The sequence below is a fragment of the Chrysochloris asiatica genome, unplaced genomic scaffold, assembly GCF_000296735.1.
Source record: "Chrysochloris asiatica unplaced genomic scaffold, ChrAsi1.0 scaffold00246, whole genome shotgun sequence".
Lineage (NCBI taxonomy): Eukaryota > Metazoa > Chordata > Mammalia > Afrosoricida > Chrysochloridae > Chrysochloris > Chrysochloris asiatica.
Window position 1 is genome coordinate 1,599,015 of NW_006408764.1, and position 18,787 is coordinate 1,617,801.

At 51.4% G+C, this 18,787-nt stretch overlaps 1 protein-coding gene across 1 annotated transcript in view; it reads left to right on the forward strand.

Annotated features, from left to right (window-relative positions):
• Positions 1 to 18,787, forward strand: part of CACNA2D2 (calcium channel, voltage-dependent, alpha 2/delta subunit 2) — a 155,434-nt gene that overhangs the window by 108,983 nt on the left and 27,664 nt on the right. The window contains exon 4 of the mRNA XM_006873646.1: positions 17,060 to 17,119. Within this exon, the coding sequence (XP_006873708.1) occupies positions 17,060 to 17,119 (60 nt within the window). The remainder of the gene's footprint in view (positions 1 to 17,059; positions 17,120 to 18,787) is intronic.

Consider the following 18,787-nt stretch of genomic DNA (forward strand, 5'->3'; position numbering starts at 1 on the left):
GATTTAAATGTGAATTGAATGAGGAGAAAAATGTTTCTCTTGGCAATTCCATAGGAGCTCGCTCTTCTGACAGATGTTGAAGTTTATTATCCCATCGGGCCAGCGTTTTGTTGAGCAGAATTGCTAATTATTTCAAAGGCCTGGTCACAGCCGAAGAGGGGAGGGAGGTGGCAGGCGTGTTTGGGGGCAGCATCTGTGGACAGGCAGGCGCTAAGACATTAGGCCCAGCCTGCCACCCCTCTCATTCCCATCCAGGGTGTGTGGATATTTCAGGTAAGGAGCTGCCTTCCCCACTTGCTTTTGACTGCATGGAGTATCCTGGAGGAGACAGTGGTCCTATTCTTGCCTGTGTTTCTTTGGTCATGGGGTAAGGATTCTGGGAGGTCACTCTTGGGGTCTTAAATTGTTTGTGTGTTTAATGGATTCCGGGGATAGAGGGAGGAAAAAAGGCTCCAGAGAAGCCGGTGTTTTTCTCTTTGTGTGAAGACTTTATCCTTGACTATAAGGGCCAGTGTAGGGACTACGCTTATGCAGGGGTGTGGCTGAGTCTCTGTAACCGAGGGCTCTGTGCAAGCCTGTGCTGGTTTGGCATGACTTTGTGTATGTGTGTCATGGGCCTCCTCACATCTGCAAATTAGATGTCTATGGCTTTGTGACAGGGGGCTTTGAGGTATGGCTGCCCCAATTCTTTCTGTCCCCAGTCCCTAGACTGCAAGGTGACCGTGTCCTTGGAAGACAGGTAGTCAGAGGAGCTGGACCCCTGGACGAGTGAACTGATGCAGCCCAGGGTGCAATTCAGGTGCCGCAGCCGTCAAAGGAATCCTTAGTGGAAGGACTAGGAGCTGGGTTTTGTGGTGGAGCTGTGGCACTAACAACACTTCTGGCCTTTGAGTCCATCCAGCCCAGGGACAGATAAGTGCAGGGCAGCAGGGCCAGCCTCCCTCAACCCAGTGAGAGCCCTAAGATTCCCCCTGACTCCACACAGCCTCAGGTCTGACTCCCGAAGCTGTGCTAATCATCTGTAACTCCAAGAAAACAGTTCCTTCTGCTGCAGCCCCTGAGAGCCAGTCCCTCTGAGAGACTTCTCATCTGTGCTCTTCCTTACCTCCATCTCCCCCACTTGAGCCGTGATGAGGCAGGGGAGAAGGCTAGATGCCATGACTACCCCAGGCTTCAGCACTTCACTCCCCCTCCCCATCTTTTGGTATCCTGTCCCATCCCCATTACCATCCCCTTCTCAGACCCCATTCTCCCTCCACCCTTCCCACCCCACCTCCCACCAGTTCCAAACCTCTGAAGTTCAGCTTCCTGGGCTTAACACAAAGGCAGCCCGGCAGCTGGACAGGATTTTATAACCCTAATTAACACCAGATTCCCTGAGGTCTTGGCTCTAGAATCCTGATGCAGGCTGAGACCTGCAGAGCTCCAGGCAGGGAGAGTCCTCCCTGGTACCTGTGAAGGCAGATGGAAGTTTGGTCCATGGAAGTCAGACCTATGAAGGTGACATGGACCCCGAGTCTTAGACCCTGGCATCCACTCTAAAGAGGACACTGGCAAGCAGGGGAGGAATGCCCAGCTGCCCCCAGGCTGAGAGCATGCCAGGCATCTCTGATTGTCCCTGGGAACCAGGCCCTCACTCTCCTCTGGATAAAACTCCACCGTGACATCCTTCCATTAAATAGGGCATGTTCAGAAGAGAAAATTGCTACTATTTTCCCCTTTTACTTCACTGTCATCAAAAATTGATCCCATATTGCATCCTTATTTCAAAGAATGAGCTTTTTAAAAAAATAAAATAAAAATTCTCACTCCTCAGTGCAGAGGCTGCATCATGAAGCTTCCCACGTCCTCCACACACACCCCCAAAAACTGGAAGCAAGGAAAGGAAACCATGACCCTAGGGAGGGTACCATGCCTGCTGTGTGGGGTGCGCTTGACCCAGGAACCGGTAGGGCTGCATAAGATGGCTTAGGCAGAAGGGTATTTAGATCTAGTGAACTGTGGTAGAAAATGGAGTAATTGGGGGAGGTTAATTTGTATCTAAATGGAGCGATTCGTTATCTCGATAAGAAGTGTCTCATTTTCCAGGGAGGCTTTGCCTGCCAGATGCCGGCCTGCCCACTGGCAAGTGGTGACTCGGAGTGGTGGTGGTGGTGGTTGTATGTTGTGGAGTAGGCAGTGTAGCCTCACAGAAAGACCCTGCTGTGTGGGGTCACCACAGGACAGGGGAAACCTAGGCTGGGAGGCACTCCATGGAGGAGCTTAGCTGCCTCTTCGAACAGGGGGAGACAGTTTAATTTGCCTTATTCCCCAATTCATTTGATAGAGTATTGAGCAGCTTTTCACACAAACACGTGCAGTAAAATCAAAAATGTGTGTCATTAGCATGAGACAAAGGGTTCAAAATAAAGCAGCCTCAGGACCAGATTATTTGAACTTTCAGCTTGACTCTGAGCATCCTGGCAGCAAAAAAGAAAAAGGAAGATCCCGTGCTTTGTGCTCTACCCAGAGGGGACAAGACATTTGGATCAATTTTCCCTAGAAGTCAAGCCTGGCTTCCCACAGAGTGCTGTTTGGGGGGACTTTCACAACAGTGCACCTCAGCCCTTACTAGGCTCTAGTCCTAGATTTACCTCCATGGTACTCAATGTGACCTTGGGCATGTCTCTCCCTGTTAAGTGCCGGGTACTACATGCAGGGCCTGCCTGCAGAGCTGCGATCACTGCTCATAGAGGTGTGGTTGATGCGGCTTTGTGCTGTGGGCATGGGTTCAGCAGCTGAGCAGACTGAGGTTCGGGTTCCTGAGTCTGCCACCTTGGAGCATTACTGTATTGTTCTGAGCCTGCTTCATCTGGAAAATGGGCCAGTAGCACCTGCATCCCCACCACCGCCTCATGATGGTGTCAGTCAAGTAGGGTAATGGATCCTAGGTACACACTCAGTAGATACCCATAAGTGATAGTTGTGGATCTGAAGCACAAGGTTGTATAGTTTGCTGTTGACTGTCCCATGTTTGTGGGGAGAAATGTGAAGATAAATAGAACTCCTTCCCCTCTGCTGTGGGATGAGTCTGACTCATCCAGTATCTCTGGTATCTCTGTGGAGATCCAGAAGCCCTTGCCACAGGGATCCTGCTTGTCCTCATTCCTTTAGGGGTATCCTGCAAGGAGTCCCTTGGGAGCAAGAGTACTGGGAAGGGGAGGCCCCCATGGCCAGGATCCAGACCTGAAACTGGGCAACAGGTCTTGGTTGGTCAGAACAGTGGACTGGGAATCAAGTGGTCCAGAGGCCTCAGTGCTTGAATGGGATGAGGCTGCACAGGCACTAGGGGTGCCAGCATCCTTCCTGCCCCAAAGAGCACCGGCTCTATGGGCTCAGGGAAGGGAAGCAGACTCAAAGGTAGAGAACAACACTGACACAGGGGGCCCCTGAATGAAGGGGTACAGTTATGGGCTTCAACTCACTGGTCACCCTCATCCTAAGGGAGTCCCACCTCTTGCTGAGTGAGACCCAGTTGTTTCATATAATGGAACTGGGCGAGGCTAGCTCATGGCAAGTCTTCAGTCAGCTCTTGATGGGTATGGAAGGGCATCTCTGGAACTTGCCAGTTAGCTCAGAATTCCAAGTCTGCTTTTCTGGGGGTGGTCCTGGACCTGACCCCTCCAGGCCCCTCCTTCAAGCATGCTTCTGATCTAGTCAGAACCAAGTGCAGCTGCCCCAAAAGGGTCACCAGATTCAATATTGACATGAACCTACAGCAGCAGCTCCCAACCCCAGTATGGATGCCATGAGGGTCAGTCCAAGCCTAGCAGCAGTGCTAGACACTGACCACATGTGGAAAAAGGACTGCAGTAGTCCTTTGTAATCTGGTGCAGGACACACAGCTCTCCAATTTCTTCAGGGATCCCCTCTGCCACCTCTGACCTCAGCCTGTGCCCGGGTGAAGGGGTGAGAACTTGGAGACCATACAGGAGGACAAGTGGCCTGAGGTCATGCAGCAAACCTGAGGCCATGCACAGACTGTCCAGGCCTTCTCCTGTCCCCCTGGAGTCTTCCCCACACCATGCTGTCCACCCATCCTGTGCACTCTGATCCACAGGGAGCTAGCTAAAGAGCCCACTTCATCCTCAGAGGAGACACAGGATATCTGGTGGGGGAGGGGGGCAAATCAGCAAGTGAGGGAATTGGCTTCAGTTACACAGTCCCAGGAACAACCTCTTACCCTGTCCTCAGAACACTGTGATCACAGGCAAACTGAGCCTCAGTCTCCTCATCTGGAAATCAGCATCACAATCTGGGCCTGACAGCAGCTGGTGAGAATAGAGGCAAAGGCATGTCATGGTGAAGGAGGGGCCTGGCTCTTGGGCACAAGTAGCAGGTCTGCCCCCTTACTCACTGAATAGTTCTTGATAAAATACTCTAAACCCTCTATGTCTCCATTTTTGCATCTGAAATGGAGCCTGCTTTGTAAGGACTGCTGTAAGGAGTAGCGAAGCCTTCAGTGACAATCACCCCTGACCATAGGTCTGTGAGTTCCTGGGTGCTCTGCCAGGAATAGGTTTTCTTGGTCTACTTTCAGGAGCATTTTGACTTAAAATCCCAGTCCATCACGCAGGGGTAGGTCTGCCCTCTGGCAAACCCATGCCCCTTCCCTGCAGCTTGCTTTGGAGACTCCCCTCTTTCAGGCAGCCTGCTCCTGTTTACCCCTCTGATCTGACTTTACTTCCTGACCTCTTCATGGCTAGTCCACCCGCATTCTGTGCTTTCTCACTGATGTGTCCAGGCTCCCTGAGTGGATAGTCCCATTTTCCTGTTTTACAGGGATGTGGAAGCCACCCAGTCAGGTGGATCCAAGTCCAGTGTGGGATTACCTTGGCCAACTGGGATTCAGGAGGCCCTTGCCCTGGGGATGGCATAGTGGAGAATTGGCATCAGGTTGAAGTCTGAATGGAAGCAGAGGTGGCAACAACATACCAAATGTGCTGTATGGCGGCTGCCCCACCCTCCCCAGCTGGCGCATGGTGCCATGGCCGTTGCTAGGCATCGTGAAGGCCCAGGTGGGCCCTACCTGTCGTGGAACAGCCGCACAGCGTGGGGTGGGCATGGGGCCCAGGCAAGAGCAAGACCGCCTCCGCCTGCCTGCCTTCCTCTCACTTGGCAGCAGCAAGCAGAAGCCATTAGCGCCTGGCAGCCCATGTCCCATGGCTCTGACAAACGCCTTAAATGTTGTCGCCAAGGCTCCAGCTGTCCTGCCGGCCGCCTTTACTCCTCGTAATAACCAAGTGTCGAGGCTGATTGGAGCAGCAGGATGCAGGCAGTATTCAGAGCAGCTTTTACCCCAGGCATTTCCACCTGGCAGCCTTTTGTGCCCACCCCACCTTCCCCCTCCAAACCTTTGTCTGCCTGCCACTTTCACTCACGCCCCCAGCATCGCCCCCAGGCCAGCCAGTGCCCAACCACTACCAGCACCTATGACCAGCAGAGTGACAACCAGGTGGGAAGATCTAACGCTGATCCTCACTCTTGGGTGAACCCTGCAGGGAACCCCCTACCTCATCTCAGCAGCCTCATTTCTCAACCTTGCTAACCAGGAAGACAGGGAGTGGTCAGAGCATAGACCTATCGTGAACAAAACTGATTTCCAGTTGAGCTCCATCATTCAATTGCTGTGTGATCTTAGACAAGTGATTCACCCTCTCTGAGCCTTGATGTCTTTGTCAGTGGAATGGGAATAACCAGTGGGCTTCATGAGATCAGGGACTAAATGCTCCATCCCTATCAGAGGCTTGATCTCTGCTGCTGGAGGAGCTGCCCTGAAGAGTCACTCCACCTCACACAGACTCAGCAAGAATGAGAGACCCAGTCAGCACAACCAGGTTGGAGACAGGAGCAGATGCACAGATGGCCTTGGCCAGGTGGCCTTCAAGCTGTGATACATGGGCAAGAGGGACTTCTGTCATCAGCAGCCATGGAGAATAGGAAGTTGCAGACCCAGGTGGATCAGGGATAGACAGACACCTGGCATCCCTAGACAGGCCATGCTGCTGCCCCAGTCAGCACTGATCAGAGTGGGAGGGTTCTTCCTGTGGGTGGTTCACTTATGAGCTGATTTTGGTTCTGCCAGAATGGGTGAGGCTACTCACCCCACCCTCTAGTTTAAGGGTTTCTTTCCTGAGCCATCCAGGTACAAATACTAGTGTCCTGGCTAGATTTGGGGAGTTGATTTCATGAGTTCTCTGGAAAATGACTCATTTGTTAACAGGTTCATTAATGTCCTGATGATGCACAGAAAGCAAAGGAGTGAGTGGTTCATTCGATTTTTCTCTGGTGTGCAATGGTGATGGTGACCATATGGAAGCAGTGGTGGGGCTAGCAGAGGTGGGCACAAGGGGATGGTGATGAGGGAGGTGATGAAAGTTCTGGCATAGGTGATGGTATTTGTGTTGATGGTGGTAATGATAACTGTGACGATGGTGATAGAGTTGGTGATAATGATGGTGGTAATGAAGGAGATGATGGTAATATATAATGAAGGCGATGGTGGTCAACAGTGATTGAAGTAACATTGATAATTGATGATGAGGTATCAGTAATGATTTATCAGATAGTGAACTACTGAGGCTAACTGGTGATGTGATCAACATTGATGATGGGGGTAATGGTAGTGGTGATGGAGGTAACACTGGCTGAGTGCTTGGGGTAACTCCGATGGAGTAATGTTGGCTTTGGGTAACACTGGCTGCGATCATGGGAACATTAGTGGTGATGAGGGAAACAGTGGTGGTGATGATGGGAGCTGCACTGACAGTGGTGACAGGGTGTAAGCGGTGGTGGTAATAGTGATGGAGGTAATAAAGCTGGAAGGGCTCCCTGGGGAGTGGACCTCTCAGGACAGTCTACAAGGCAGCCCTATCCCACTCATGGACTGCACCCTAGCTGGAGGCAGGACTCAGTGGGTCTTGCTTGGTTCTCTTTTTAGTGAGTACAGCCTTCTGGACAATGAGATGCAAATTGACAGAAAAGACAATGAGCCAGCCTGCGGCCGGTGGGGCAGCTTTAGAGTCAGGCTGATTGCCTCTGTGCCAATTTGCATGGCATTAGCCATGCATTTCTCCTCCAACAGGCTCATGCATTTCATCAGAGGTCACTCAGATGGTTACCATGCTTGCATCTGACAAGGTGCAGTGGCCTGTGATCCCAGGACAGGGATAGGGACAGAGCCATGTTGACCCTGACCTGACCAGGGCTCCAAGATGTGGCTCTAAGGAATCTGAGCCTTTGAGGATGGGCAGTGAATGGAAGGCTTCGTGGCCACCAGAGTCAGGTCATGAGTCAGGGACCATAGGTGGCAGGCCTAGAAGATCTAGTTTGGCTAGCATTGTGCTCCCATCTCAGCATATCAGGCAGGAGCGAGGCTTCGTCATGGCCCGGGGTGTCTCAAGTGAAGGTCTAGGCCCTGCTCCTAAGTGGGAATGTGAACTGACAGTCCCTCCAATCTCTGGACTTTAGCTTCTACATTTTTCAGTGGGACCAGTGGGCCTCTGGCCTCAAGGTATCTAAGGGCAAGCCAAGTCTTGACTAGTTGCTCAGCAAAAGTGGCTAGGGTCAGTTTTCCATGTCTAAGGTCACTCATCACAGCCCTCTGAGATGATCTGCCCTGTTCATTACTGTTCTCATCACTCAAAGTTACACCATGAAACATCATTCCTTTTCCCCCTAAGTTGTGGAACCTGCAGACTTCCCTGCCCATCTTTCCACCTCTGTCCATGGTGCTGAAACCACAGGTCCAACCTATTTAAGTCCCTAATGATGGACTGGGGGCCCTTCCTCTGCTACCTTTGCTGTCTGATTTCTGGCCTAACATAGTGCAACTTAAGGTCCCATGACCTCCCCAGGGCAGGTGACAGTGGGACCCAGAGCTCTTCCCTGCTGGCCTTCATCCCCATCTCAACCAGTGCCCTCTCAGGAGCATCCCGGTGCCCCTCTGGACCGTCTCCCTCCTCACTGTCCCGCTCTCTCTTGAGGTTGGGCCTAATCAGAGCTAATCAGAAAATTATGAGCTGCCTGATTACTGATTAGATTCCTAATGTTAATAGAGTCGAGGAGAGCCTGCTCGGGCTGTGTTTTAGGGAAAAGTATAAAAATAACATCGTGGGAAGGGAACGTGGTGGCTGGGCGGGGGCTTGGGTGAAACTGTCCTCACAGGCAGGGGCTGGAACGAAGCTGTTCTAGTCTGGGGGTTGGGTTGGAGGACTCAAGCTAAGCTTTCCTCGAGGGCAGAGGCTCAGACTCAAGAAGCCCTGCCTGAGCTGGGTGGAGCTATGAGTGACATTTTCATGAGACCCACTTAGTACCTGGATCCTGAGGCCACTTAGCACCTATGGGTTGAGCTGGCCTGTGCCCAGCACTGGGACACACAGAGCCATGAGCCTAGTCTCTGCCATCCAGGGATTACGTCTGGGAGGGAATCAAGTATATGATAGTGATGTAACCGGAGATTCTGGAAGCCCATCCTGGCAGGGGAGCTAGGCTTCCCGGAAGAAGTTGGTCAGCCTTATTCCTAATGCTGAACAGGAGCAAGCCAGTTGAAGGACAGAGGAAGGGCAGGCCAGGCATAGTCGCAGCACTCACAGGGTGGGGAGCCCAAGCATGGCAGGAAGGTGACATTAAAGTACAGTGTAGTGGGAGAATGGTGAGGTTGGCAGGACCAGGCCACACAGGGCTTTGTAAAGGATGGTGGCAGGTAAGAGAGGAATGGTCAAGGCATCCAGGAAGCACTGTTCAGAGGGCACAGAAGCCAGGGTGAGGACGCAGGGACCTAAGGGAAGGCCTGAAGATACAGGGGAGGCCCCTGGGCAAATATTGCTCTGAGGAGGGCTGAAGCCTGAATGCCTTGGATTGGGGGGAAACCTGATTGTGAAGAGAGTCAAGAGAGTGGGGAGCTTTGGAGAGGAGCCGTTTCCAGATGACCTTGGGGAAATGATGGCCCATCTTGGATAGGACTGGATGAGTAGGACAACCCAATAAGTTTTGGATCCTTGCTTGAGGTATGGATGAGCTGGAGGCTACGTCAGGGCTCTGGGGAACAGTGGATGGAAGTTCTCAGCAAAGGCAGGGCTGCAGAAAAGAACAGCCCACTGGCATGAGCTTCCAACCAGGTGCTCTCCAGGATGAGGATAAGCCAAGGTTGGCAGGTCCGAGAAATAAGCTGAGGGGAGGGGCAGTCAGGAGAGGTCAATGAAAGGTCTGGTTTGTGACTCCAGTAGACATGGTTTGGACATCCATGTCCTGTTCTCTGTCCATGCCCCCCTCCCCAGTCCTGAAAGGGGGGCAGAGGCAGTGTTCTAGTCTCACAGGTGAGAAACTAAGGTCCACAAAGGTTAGAGTGATAGTTTCAAAATTATATGCTGGGTCAGTTGCAGAGCCTCAGGAACTCTGGCCTCCCAGTTCCTGGAGGAAGTGGAGAGTTGTCACACACAAGCACATGCATATCCATGCCCTCAGGCTGCCCTGTGTTCTGAGTTCCACTCAGATAGCTGATGTATCATCCTGCTCCCCTAGCTAGAATGGCTGACAGCCCTCAGCCTGTTACTGTCACCTGATGTCATCTGCATGTTTTTTAAATTGATGAACGAAACTGATGAATTACAGTGGTTCATAATTTAGTGGGGGGAGGACAGGAAAAATTGTGAGAAATTCCACTTGGCTCACCAGGAGCTGATTCACCATGGAAATGCAGGCATCTTGTTGGGGAGGGTACCAGCTAGGTTAGAAAGTTCTCACCCATTTGAATTCCCCAGGACTTGGGCTGGGCAAGGCCTTGAAATGCCTTGGAACCTAAACCAGCTGGGCCTGAGGTTTAGGTAGCACCCTGAACTGGTCTGTACATTTAGGCTGGTCCCTTACAGGTGATCTTGCCATCGGCCACCTTTTCTAACCCCATCCACATTGAACACTCTGGGCTTATGTCCCACAACATACCCAACCCACTCTTCCTGGTTCTCGTTTAAAAATATGTTGTCACCTGAAGGGTGTCATGTCACCTCCTTTCCTTTCTTGGGAACGAGTACCTTTCAGAGTTCTTGATCTTTCTACTATTGAGATTAAAATATCCATCTTTTGGTAAAATTCTAGTAACAGGGGAGAATGATATTTTCTAAGAGTCTTCATTGCAAGTACAACATTGGCAGCTGTCCCTGAGTCCTCAGGATGTTCTGAAAATCCCTGTTTGGTCTGAAATTTGACCCTCTAGGTCACCAGCTGTTCCATGGGAGAAAGATGAGGCTTTCTGCTCCCGTAAAGTATTACAGCCTTGGAAACCCTGTACAGGGTCGCTATGAGTCGGATCCAACTCCGTGGCATGTGACAACAACAACAAGGTCACCAGGCCCTCAATCCCAGTTGCTCAAGGCCTTGCCTTCTCCACCATCACAGAACACCTTTTGCTTCTTCAAATTTTTCATGGGAAATTAAACACAGGGTTGTCCCTTTCAGACAGAACTGAGGAGGTACAAGAATCAATAACCAAACCCAGAATGCCTGTGGGGAGCCAGCAAGCCCTGGCCCAAGGGTGGAGAGGCAGGAGACCACTCCACAGGAAAGCCACAACTCAAATTAGTTTTTCCCTGTTACACATATTCTGACCTTTTTTTAAAAGAAAAAAAAATCCATTTTGCTAATTTTTTTTTACCAACTTGTGGAGGACACATGCAGTTGGAAGGAAAAAGGTCAGAGAGCCTGTCGCTGCCAACGACAGCATGAGCCTCACATGACAGCTTTCTCTGGTGCTTGGTGTGGTTAGGGTGTTTGTTATTTTCCCTGCAGTCTCTGGTTGCTGCAGTTTTACTCAGGGTTTTGGGCTACCCAGCCCCCCTTTGTTCTAGTGGTTGTTTTATCTTGACTCTAGAAGCAGAGTGAATACAGAAAGGGTAGGTCGGATATGTCATGGAGCAGGCACCAAATGTGTCTAGTGTGGGTGGGGCAAGAAGGAAGGAAGGGGCCTCAGACAAAATGGGTGAGGAGAGTGGAAGGACCAGGCTTAGCGCCTATGCTGACCTCAAGAGGTGGAGGTGTTATCAGTGCACCTAACAGAGGAAAACAAAGCCACCATTGTCTCTTCATCACCTGGAATGCATAGCTATGGATCCTGGTCCAACTCTACTCTGCACATCCTGTTGTTGTTGTTAAGTGAAATTGAATTGGTTCCAACTAATAGCGACCCTATACAGGGTTTCCGAAGAGTGGCTGGTGAGTTTGAACCACTGACCTTGAGGTTCAAACCAACCTTGTGGTCGAGTGCTTATCCTACCGCACCACACCAGGACTCCATCTTGGTGCACTCCTGTTCATCCCTCAGAACCCAGCAAAATGAGGGATGGGGATAGGACTTGCCTTCAAGGAGGTTGTGGTGAGTGATGTTGTGCCCATAAAGCTCTGAGTGCACCGAGTCACTCAGACTGGTGGCAGTCAGATGACTTGTAAAGGCAACCTTTGCTCAGGTAGTAGGAACTATCTGTCCACGTGTGCACCTCCCACCAGACCACAGGTTTTACGAGGACAAGGGCCAAGTTGGGACTGCCCTTGTCCACTTCTATAGATGTACCTGCTTGGGGAAGGTGGTAGACAGACAAGTGACCACTCAAACCATGGTAGCCGGAAGGAGAGAAGAAACACAGGGTCTGGAGAACCCCACACTCTGCCTGCACTTCCACCCCTATTGTCAGCCTGGGGTGCCAGCTCCCTCCTCTGAGCTACATCTTGCTTCATTATTATTCAGATATTTTAATTATGCAGATATGTTTTTAGACAGTTTTAAATATGTATATTATTTACTCATTAGACCATAACAGCTCTGGAAATTGGAAATCTGTATTTAGTATCTATCAGTGCACAATACAGAGCTAATACAGGGCCCACAGGTAGGGAGGGGAGAAGGGTGCTAGTGCTGTCGGCAGTGCTGCCCTGGGTAGGGGCTCCTAGGGCACCCCCGTGCTCACCTCCTCCAGGGCCCAGTGATTCCAAACTTGGACACAGAGCAGCATCTGGGAGAACAGCCCCTGTTGCTCCCTCCTGAGGGATAGGCAAAGGAATCACTCTGGAAACAGGTGTGTGTCTGAAAGCCTTGAGCCCAACCAGCCAGGCCCCACGTGGTCAAATCTGACTCCCCTGGGACATTCACTGTCCAACGGCACTGGGCTTTGATATCAAGTAGACCTGGGTTTGATATTCCTTCCACCACCTTCTTACCAGAGGTCTTGGGCAACATCACAAATGCTCACTATTTTAGTCCCCCCACTAAACAGGAGGGGGCACAAAAGAACCCATCTCTCAGGTACCTGGATCAGTCAAGGTAGAGCATAGCTCTTCACCTGGCGTGGAATTACTGCACTAGTCTGTGGAGCCCAGGTCCAGGGCAGGTACTAGGGGTAGTGTTTGGTGTCATCCTGTCATTGTTCCTTTCTTGTAGTCTCTAACAGAGTTCTCAGGTCATCTTTACTTGTGACTTCACTCTGGGCTTGGTTGCCCCAGCCTCTGCCTCAGGGTCTCCCATCACAGCTTATGTACAGCTCAGCCCCTAGAGATCCAGATCTGAGAGAAATTGTTAAGTGAAACTCTCTATTAAGCCTCTGAAATGCCTGATGTTGTCATGAAGGGCTGGCGTGAGCAGCTCCACTCAACAGGTCCACCACAGACCCCCACAATATCATGGTCATTACAGGGATAGCGAGGGCCAGGCAAGAAACCATCAGTGGCTTCACTGCAGCAACATTCTCATGGGCAACCCTCATTCATTAGGAATGGGCTCAGAGAGGTTTTGCCACATGCCTGGGGTCACACAGCTGGCTTGATAAAGCCAGACTCGATCCCAGGCATCAATCCAGGCCTAGAGATACCCTTACTTTGATTTGGCATGCATTCATTGTGCATCTATTATGTGCCAGGTGCCAGATACTACCACCACTGAGCTGTGGACTAGGGGGCTCAGGGGTTGAGGATGCAGAGCAGGCAGAGGGCTCATTGAGAGCCACAGTAGGATACAGTAGAGGCTTGGCAAAGAGAGTTTGGCAGAAATCAGAGAGTGTCGTGAAGAGAATGTGAGGTTTAAGCTAACAGCTCAAGGGTGAAGGAATGAACCAGACCACAGGAGTCTGGGGAAGAGTGCGTAGTGTAGGAGCCAGCATGTGAAAGGGCCTAGGGGCAAGGAGAACCAGAATGCTCAGAACCCAAGCAGGGATGAGCCTTGGAAACAACTGAGCCATGACCGCTGCTCCGTCGGGAGTTATTGGTTAGATTCTCCCCTCACCTCCAAACTGGTTTCCTCCATTTTCTTCCCTTTCCTGCCTGCCCCAGGCCAACAAGAAAGGCCCGGAGGATTGGGAGATCACTCACTAAAATTAACTTTGGGGATGATTGGCGCTGGACTGTGAGCTTGGTCTCCTGGCCACTTCAGAGCAGACCTGACTGTTGTGGGCATTGTGGGGACAGGAGTCTGAGGTTCTGAGTGCCCAGCCTGGCCCAAGCAGGTGGAGCTAAGATTAGAGATCCCTCCCCTCAGAGTGTGCCCTGTCCATCCTGCTCTGCAAAGGCAGAAGCAGCTTCCAAAGGAGGTAGCACAGGTGATTGGGCTAACAGAGCTGATACAAGGGTGTCCCAGGCAGAAAGAGTAGAGTAACAGAGGAAGGCCCCGAGGTGAGCACAAGCCAGTGTTCTGGGAGCCAGCAAGAAAATGTCCAGAGGACTGACTTCCTATGGGTAGCTGCAGGGGTAGGGGTGGGGAGGGCTGAGTTCCTACCTGTCCCCAGAGGGGATAGTTACTATCCCCAATGTACACATAGGGAATTGAGGACCCAAGGTTGAAGACAATCTTCTGAGCAAGCAGAAGATAAAGCTGGGATTTGACCTAGGCCAGGATTCCAAGAGCCAGATCTGGTCTCCACTTGGATTCCCTAGTGGACCATGATGGTGGGTGCTCTTGGACCTCGTATCTCTTCCACTGTTGAGCCTGGTGGGACTGAATGTGGCCATGGCCTGTCCACTGTACCCCTATGCAGCTGCATCAGCCCTTCCTCCCACACCACCAAGCCTACATGTTTAGCAGTTCCCACACGTCCAGCACCCGGGGACGGACTGATTGATCTGTAACACTGAAAAAAATAATAATGGCTTGATCGTTACTGAGGATTAAAAGTAATCCTTTCGCTGTGGCTATTGCGACTACGTTATTCACGAGTCAGCGGGCTGACCCAGGCCTTCAAACTCATGGGATTTCGGGAGCTCAAGGAGGCTGGGGGTTGGAGCCCTCTCTCTCTGGGTGTCCCTCCCCTTAGCTGTGGAGCTAAAGGACTCTAGCTCCATGTTCTTGGAGCCCGTGGTTCCTGGGGTTGGAGTCAAGCCCTGAGGGGGTAGAGGAGCTGGCCTCCAGGTCAAGAGTGGAGGTAGGGTCAAAAGAGGATGACGGCTCCTCAGAACCATGGCCAGTTTAGAGAACTTCATGAATGTCATTTGGATGCCTGTATGCCCATATGCCCCTTGACTTTTCTGTGAGAAGGAACTCCATCTGTTGTTCCCACACCTTGCCCCAACCGCCGCCCCATGAAGGACAGTGGCTCCATGTGGTCTCTGAGCCTGTTCTGAGGAAGATCTGGGTCCCAAGAAAGGTAGTGGGCCACCAGGTGAGGAAGAGGATAGTGATGTCTGCCTGAGGCGCACAAGGCTGTAAAAGCTGAGTTGCTGAGCTGGTCCCATCCCCCCCCCTTACCCAGGCTGCCACTCCCCAGGCATCCGCCACATCTGAATGGGTCCCTCCCTGAAGTCAAGGATGAGCAGAGGATGGAGCCTACAAGGGGATGGTGAAGTAACTAAGGGAGGAAGGTAGAGGTCAAGAGGGGTTCATCGTTGTAAGGTTGAGGGGGTTTGACTCTAGGAGATACTTTCTGTCATTCCCTGCTTCTAAGACCCCTTCATCCAGTCCTCTTGGCTTAAGGGGGCTGGGGTAGCCAAATCCAGGGGGACTAGGGAAGACTCAAAACAGCCCCCATGATTGCCAGGAGTGGTGTCCTGCCTCAGGTGAGTAGAGGCTGAAGCTCTGCATGGAGTCCCATGGAAACCCCACGTGTCCCATGCTGGGAACCAGGAAGAGCTGGTCTCCTGCATCCATGCTTCCATTTCCCCTTACTGAGTAGCTGCCAGACTTTACTAGAACCTCCTCTCTGGCTTGGTGGAGAGGGCTATGGTGTCCTAAATACCAAAGTGCACAGGGCTCCTGAGTAGAGACTGGAGGGCCCCCGGGACCAAGATGGCATCCTGGGAAGGCATGGAGAAAAAGCTCCCTCCAGGCGCTCTACCCCTCATTGGGCATGGTGGAACCCACAGAGGTGACCTAAGGGCTTCAGTCATAGGCTGGGCAAGAAGAATTGTTGGTGGTGAGGGCTAGGCTAGGGCCCCAGCCCAGCGCACATTCTGTGCAGCCTTGGGCAAGCTGTTTTACCATCACTGTGCCTGAATAGCCTTGTCTGTCAAGGGGCCACAGCAGGCCCATGTCAGACATGTAGGGAAGCAGGTACACGTATGTCACTATCCTGGGGAAGCACTTGATATGCAGTAAGGTCAGATCTGTCAGTTCATGATCATAGTCATGAATAGCAGGACTTCACTGTGCTCAACTCTGCTGGATACCTTAGGAGCGCCAGGATCCATGGGAAGGGCCAAACAACAACCCCTGGCTAGCCCAGGTTTAGGCCCAGAGCATGGTCAGATCCCAGTGCTGCCTTCAAGCAGTCTTTCTTGATGTCCCAACTTCCCACAGCCCTGAGCCTCCCGAACCTCAGCTCCCCCTACCCTGTTTTTTTCTACCCAGTCGTGTGTCTGTATCCTACTCTGGACCATTAACTGGCACACCCAATGACAAGGTCTGGAATGAACAGACACATGGCAATGCTCTAAGGGCAAGGTGGCTGCTCACAGGGCCACAATGGAGGAGGTTGCCAGAACGAGCCACAAAAGATGGGCCAGACCCATATGCACAGAGGGCTTGGGGATTCCTGCCAAGAGGCGCTCAGAAAGCTTGGGAGAAGGATGATGAGAGTAGGCCTGAGCCAACTAAGGGCAAAGGAACATCTGTGAAGTACTCTGTAACTTGTGGCAAATCACCCCTTGGCATGAGGAGAGTTTTTCTCTTGGCACTGGGGTGGCACTGGTAGCGGGTAGAGAATGGGGTGCCAGCCCAGCCCAGGGGCTTCTTGAGCAGGAGACCTGCTGAGTTGAAATGCAGGGAATCTATGTACAGTAGAATGTACACTACCTAGTCCTGCTCTATCCTCACAGTTGTTGTTATATTTGAGCCCATTATTGTAATCACTGTGTCAACACATCTCCATCAGAGTCTTCTTTTTCACAGATCCTCTACTTTACCAAGTATGATGTCCTCCAGGGACTGGTCCCTCCCAATAACATCCACAGTGGCACAAAGCCTTGCCATCCTCACTCCTAAAAGCATTCTGGTAGTACTTCTTTCAAGACAGATTTGTTTATTCTTCTGGCAGTCTGTGCCAATTTCAATATTCTTTGCCAACACCGTAATTCAAATGCATTAATTCTTCTCCAGTCCTCCTTATTCATTGTCCAGCTTTCACCAAGTTTATAAAGTGAACAAAATCACCCCTGCAGAACATATCCCTCAAAACAGTCAACAATATGAGACCAAAAGGACAGCACTTGCCCAAAAATAAAGTTCAGAAGGCAGAAAGGGGCAGGAAAGAAAGAAGAATAGAAATGGAGAACCCAGGGAGGAACTGGGAAGAGTGCAGTTATATTGAGGAGACTGTAACTAATGTCACAAAACAAAATGTGGATGAATTGCTGAATGGGAAACTAATTTCTCTGTAAGCTTTCACCCAAACCACCGTAAAATCTTCAAAAAACAGGGTCTCTGGTGGGATGGAGGGACCCCTGAACCTGCAAGACCCAGATTGTACTGAAGAGGTAGGGGAGAACACTGTGGGACATCCATGGGACAGGCTGCCTTTCTCGGCTTCTGACCGCCCTGTGCTTTATCCCTCAGAGATTGGCTGATGCTGCAGAGAATTTCCAGAAAGTCCATCGCTGGCAGGACAACATCAAGGTAAGAACCAAGGCATCTTCACCAGCCCTTAGAGCCTGCCCACCTTCATCAAGGATAGATATGAATGGGTGCTGGGTGCCCAGACACTCTGGGAGGGCACTAAAGTAGAGCCTGTAACCTTTGCAGCAAACAATCAAGGCTCCCTTCAGTGGTAGGGCACAGGGTGCAGACATGAGCTCCTGTTCCCCAAGAGGAGCATAAGGTCCCTCCAAAGTAGGTTGACTGCTCTGAAGTAGTGTTCCCCAAAGCTGGTGTTGCCTTAGCAGTTAAAGAGGTGGCCAGATTCCTTGGAAAACGCATCGGCCAAAGAGACTCCTTGACTGCAAGACTTTTTAGAGATTTAAATACACTGACTTGGATTAACTCTGTAAGAGAAAGGCTGTATCCATTCCTGGTCTTCCACAATCAATAATCTGTCTTCCTAGGAGACCCTTAGGCTGGGATCAGGGGTCCAGGACATCCTCAAGAAGGAACAGCTTCAGACTTTTCTCTTCTGTTGTCAATGGGAGGACAGGGATGATCAACTCTATGCTACAGATGAGGAAACTGAGGCTGGAGAGGGCTCTGTTGGCCCAGAGTCTCACAATCAGTCAGGAGCATGATAGGGTAAAATCCAACTCCCCAAGCCAGGGTGTCTCCAGTAGAGAAACAGGTCTGACTATTATCCTTATTTTACTGATGAGAAAACTGAAGCACAAAGTGGTTAGACCTACCTGAGGTACCTGTTGGTGGCAGAGATGCATGGCCAGGTGGTCGGGTGCCAGGGGGTTCACTGGCTATGACCTAGACCTCCCAAACCTATTCTTCCTCCCAGATACCTATCCCCCAAGCCACCCTTGAGTCATTTTGCCTACACCTTGACGTTCTTCCGTCACTGTCTAGTGACTGCTGTGTGTTGTCCTTAGTGAGCTCACCTGGGCTTGAAGGACAGATAATGTTTTAAGTGGACTAATAAATGAGCTAGTGACTCCCAGAGCTGATCCTCACTGTCTATGGGCCACAGACTGACCCTTTGCCCTCTTCCCATTCCAGCACCACCACTCATTCACCCTGGGCCTTCTCACTCAGTCCTTTGATCCCAACAGCCAGGGTATCTCTCCCAACCACCATGAGGACCATGCCCTTCTCCAAATAACTCCCCTACCCTGGCACTTCCACCTGCAAAGCTCAGTCCTGAGCCTGGATCCAACTGCTGTTCCTCCCTGGCCAGTCTCATGCCTCACTCCACTCCCCTGTGCTCTAGCTACACAGAACACCTCACTCCAAGCCAGTTCCTAGCTCCGGCCTTTGCTCATGCTATTCCTTTCCACCCAGAATGCCCTCAGTTCTTCCTGGAGCCCAGCTGATTTGTCCCTTCTTCTAGGAGTGTGCTGCCCAGCTCAGCAGCCCCTCCAGCCTCTAGACATACAAGACCCTCTGCTTGTGCTGTGTCCTTGCAGTATTTCCTGACATACCTGCTCCCACACACATCTCCTAGGACAGGTGTACAGAATGGGCACGGGAAGGAGTCAGGCCTCCCAGTCCAGTTAGACAAAGAGGCTGCCAAGGCCTCAGGCTTGTTTTCTCTTCCTGATTACCGAAGACCCATGATTTTCAAGGGTCTCCTTCCGTACCCCTGACCCCCAATTTTCTGCACTCCCCAAGGCAGGGGTATTAGCTTATCTGAGA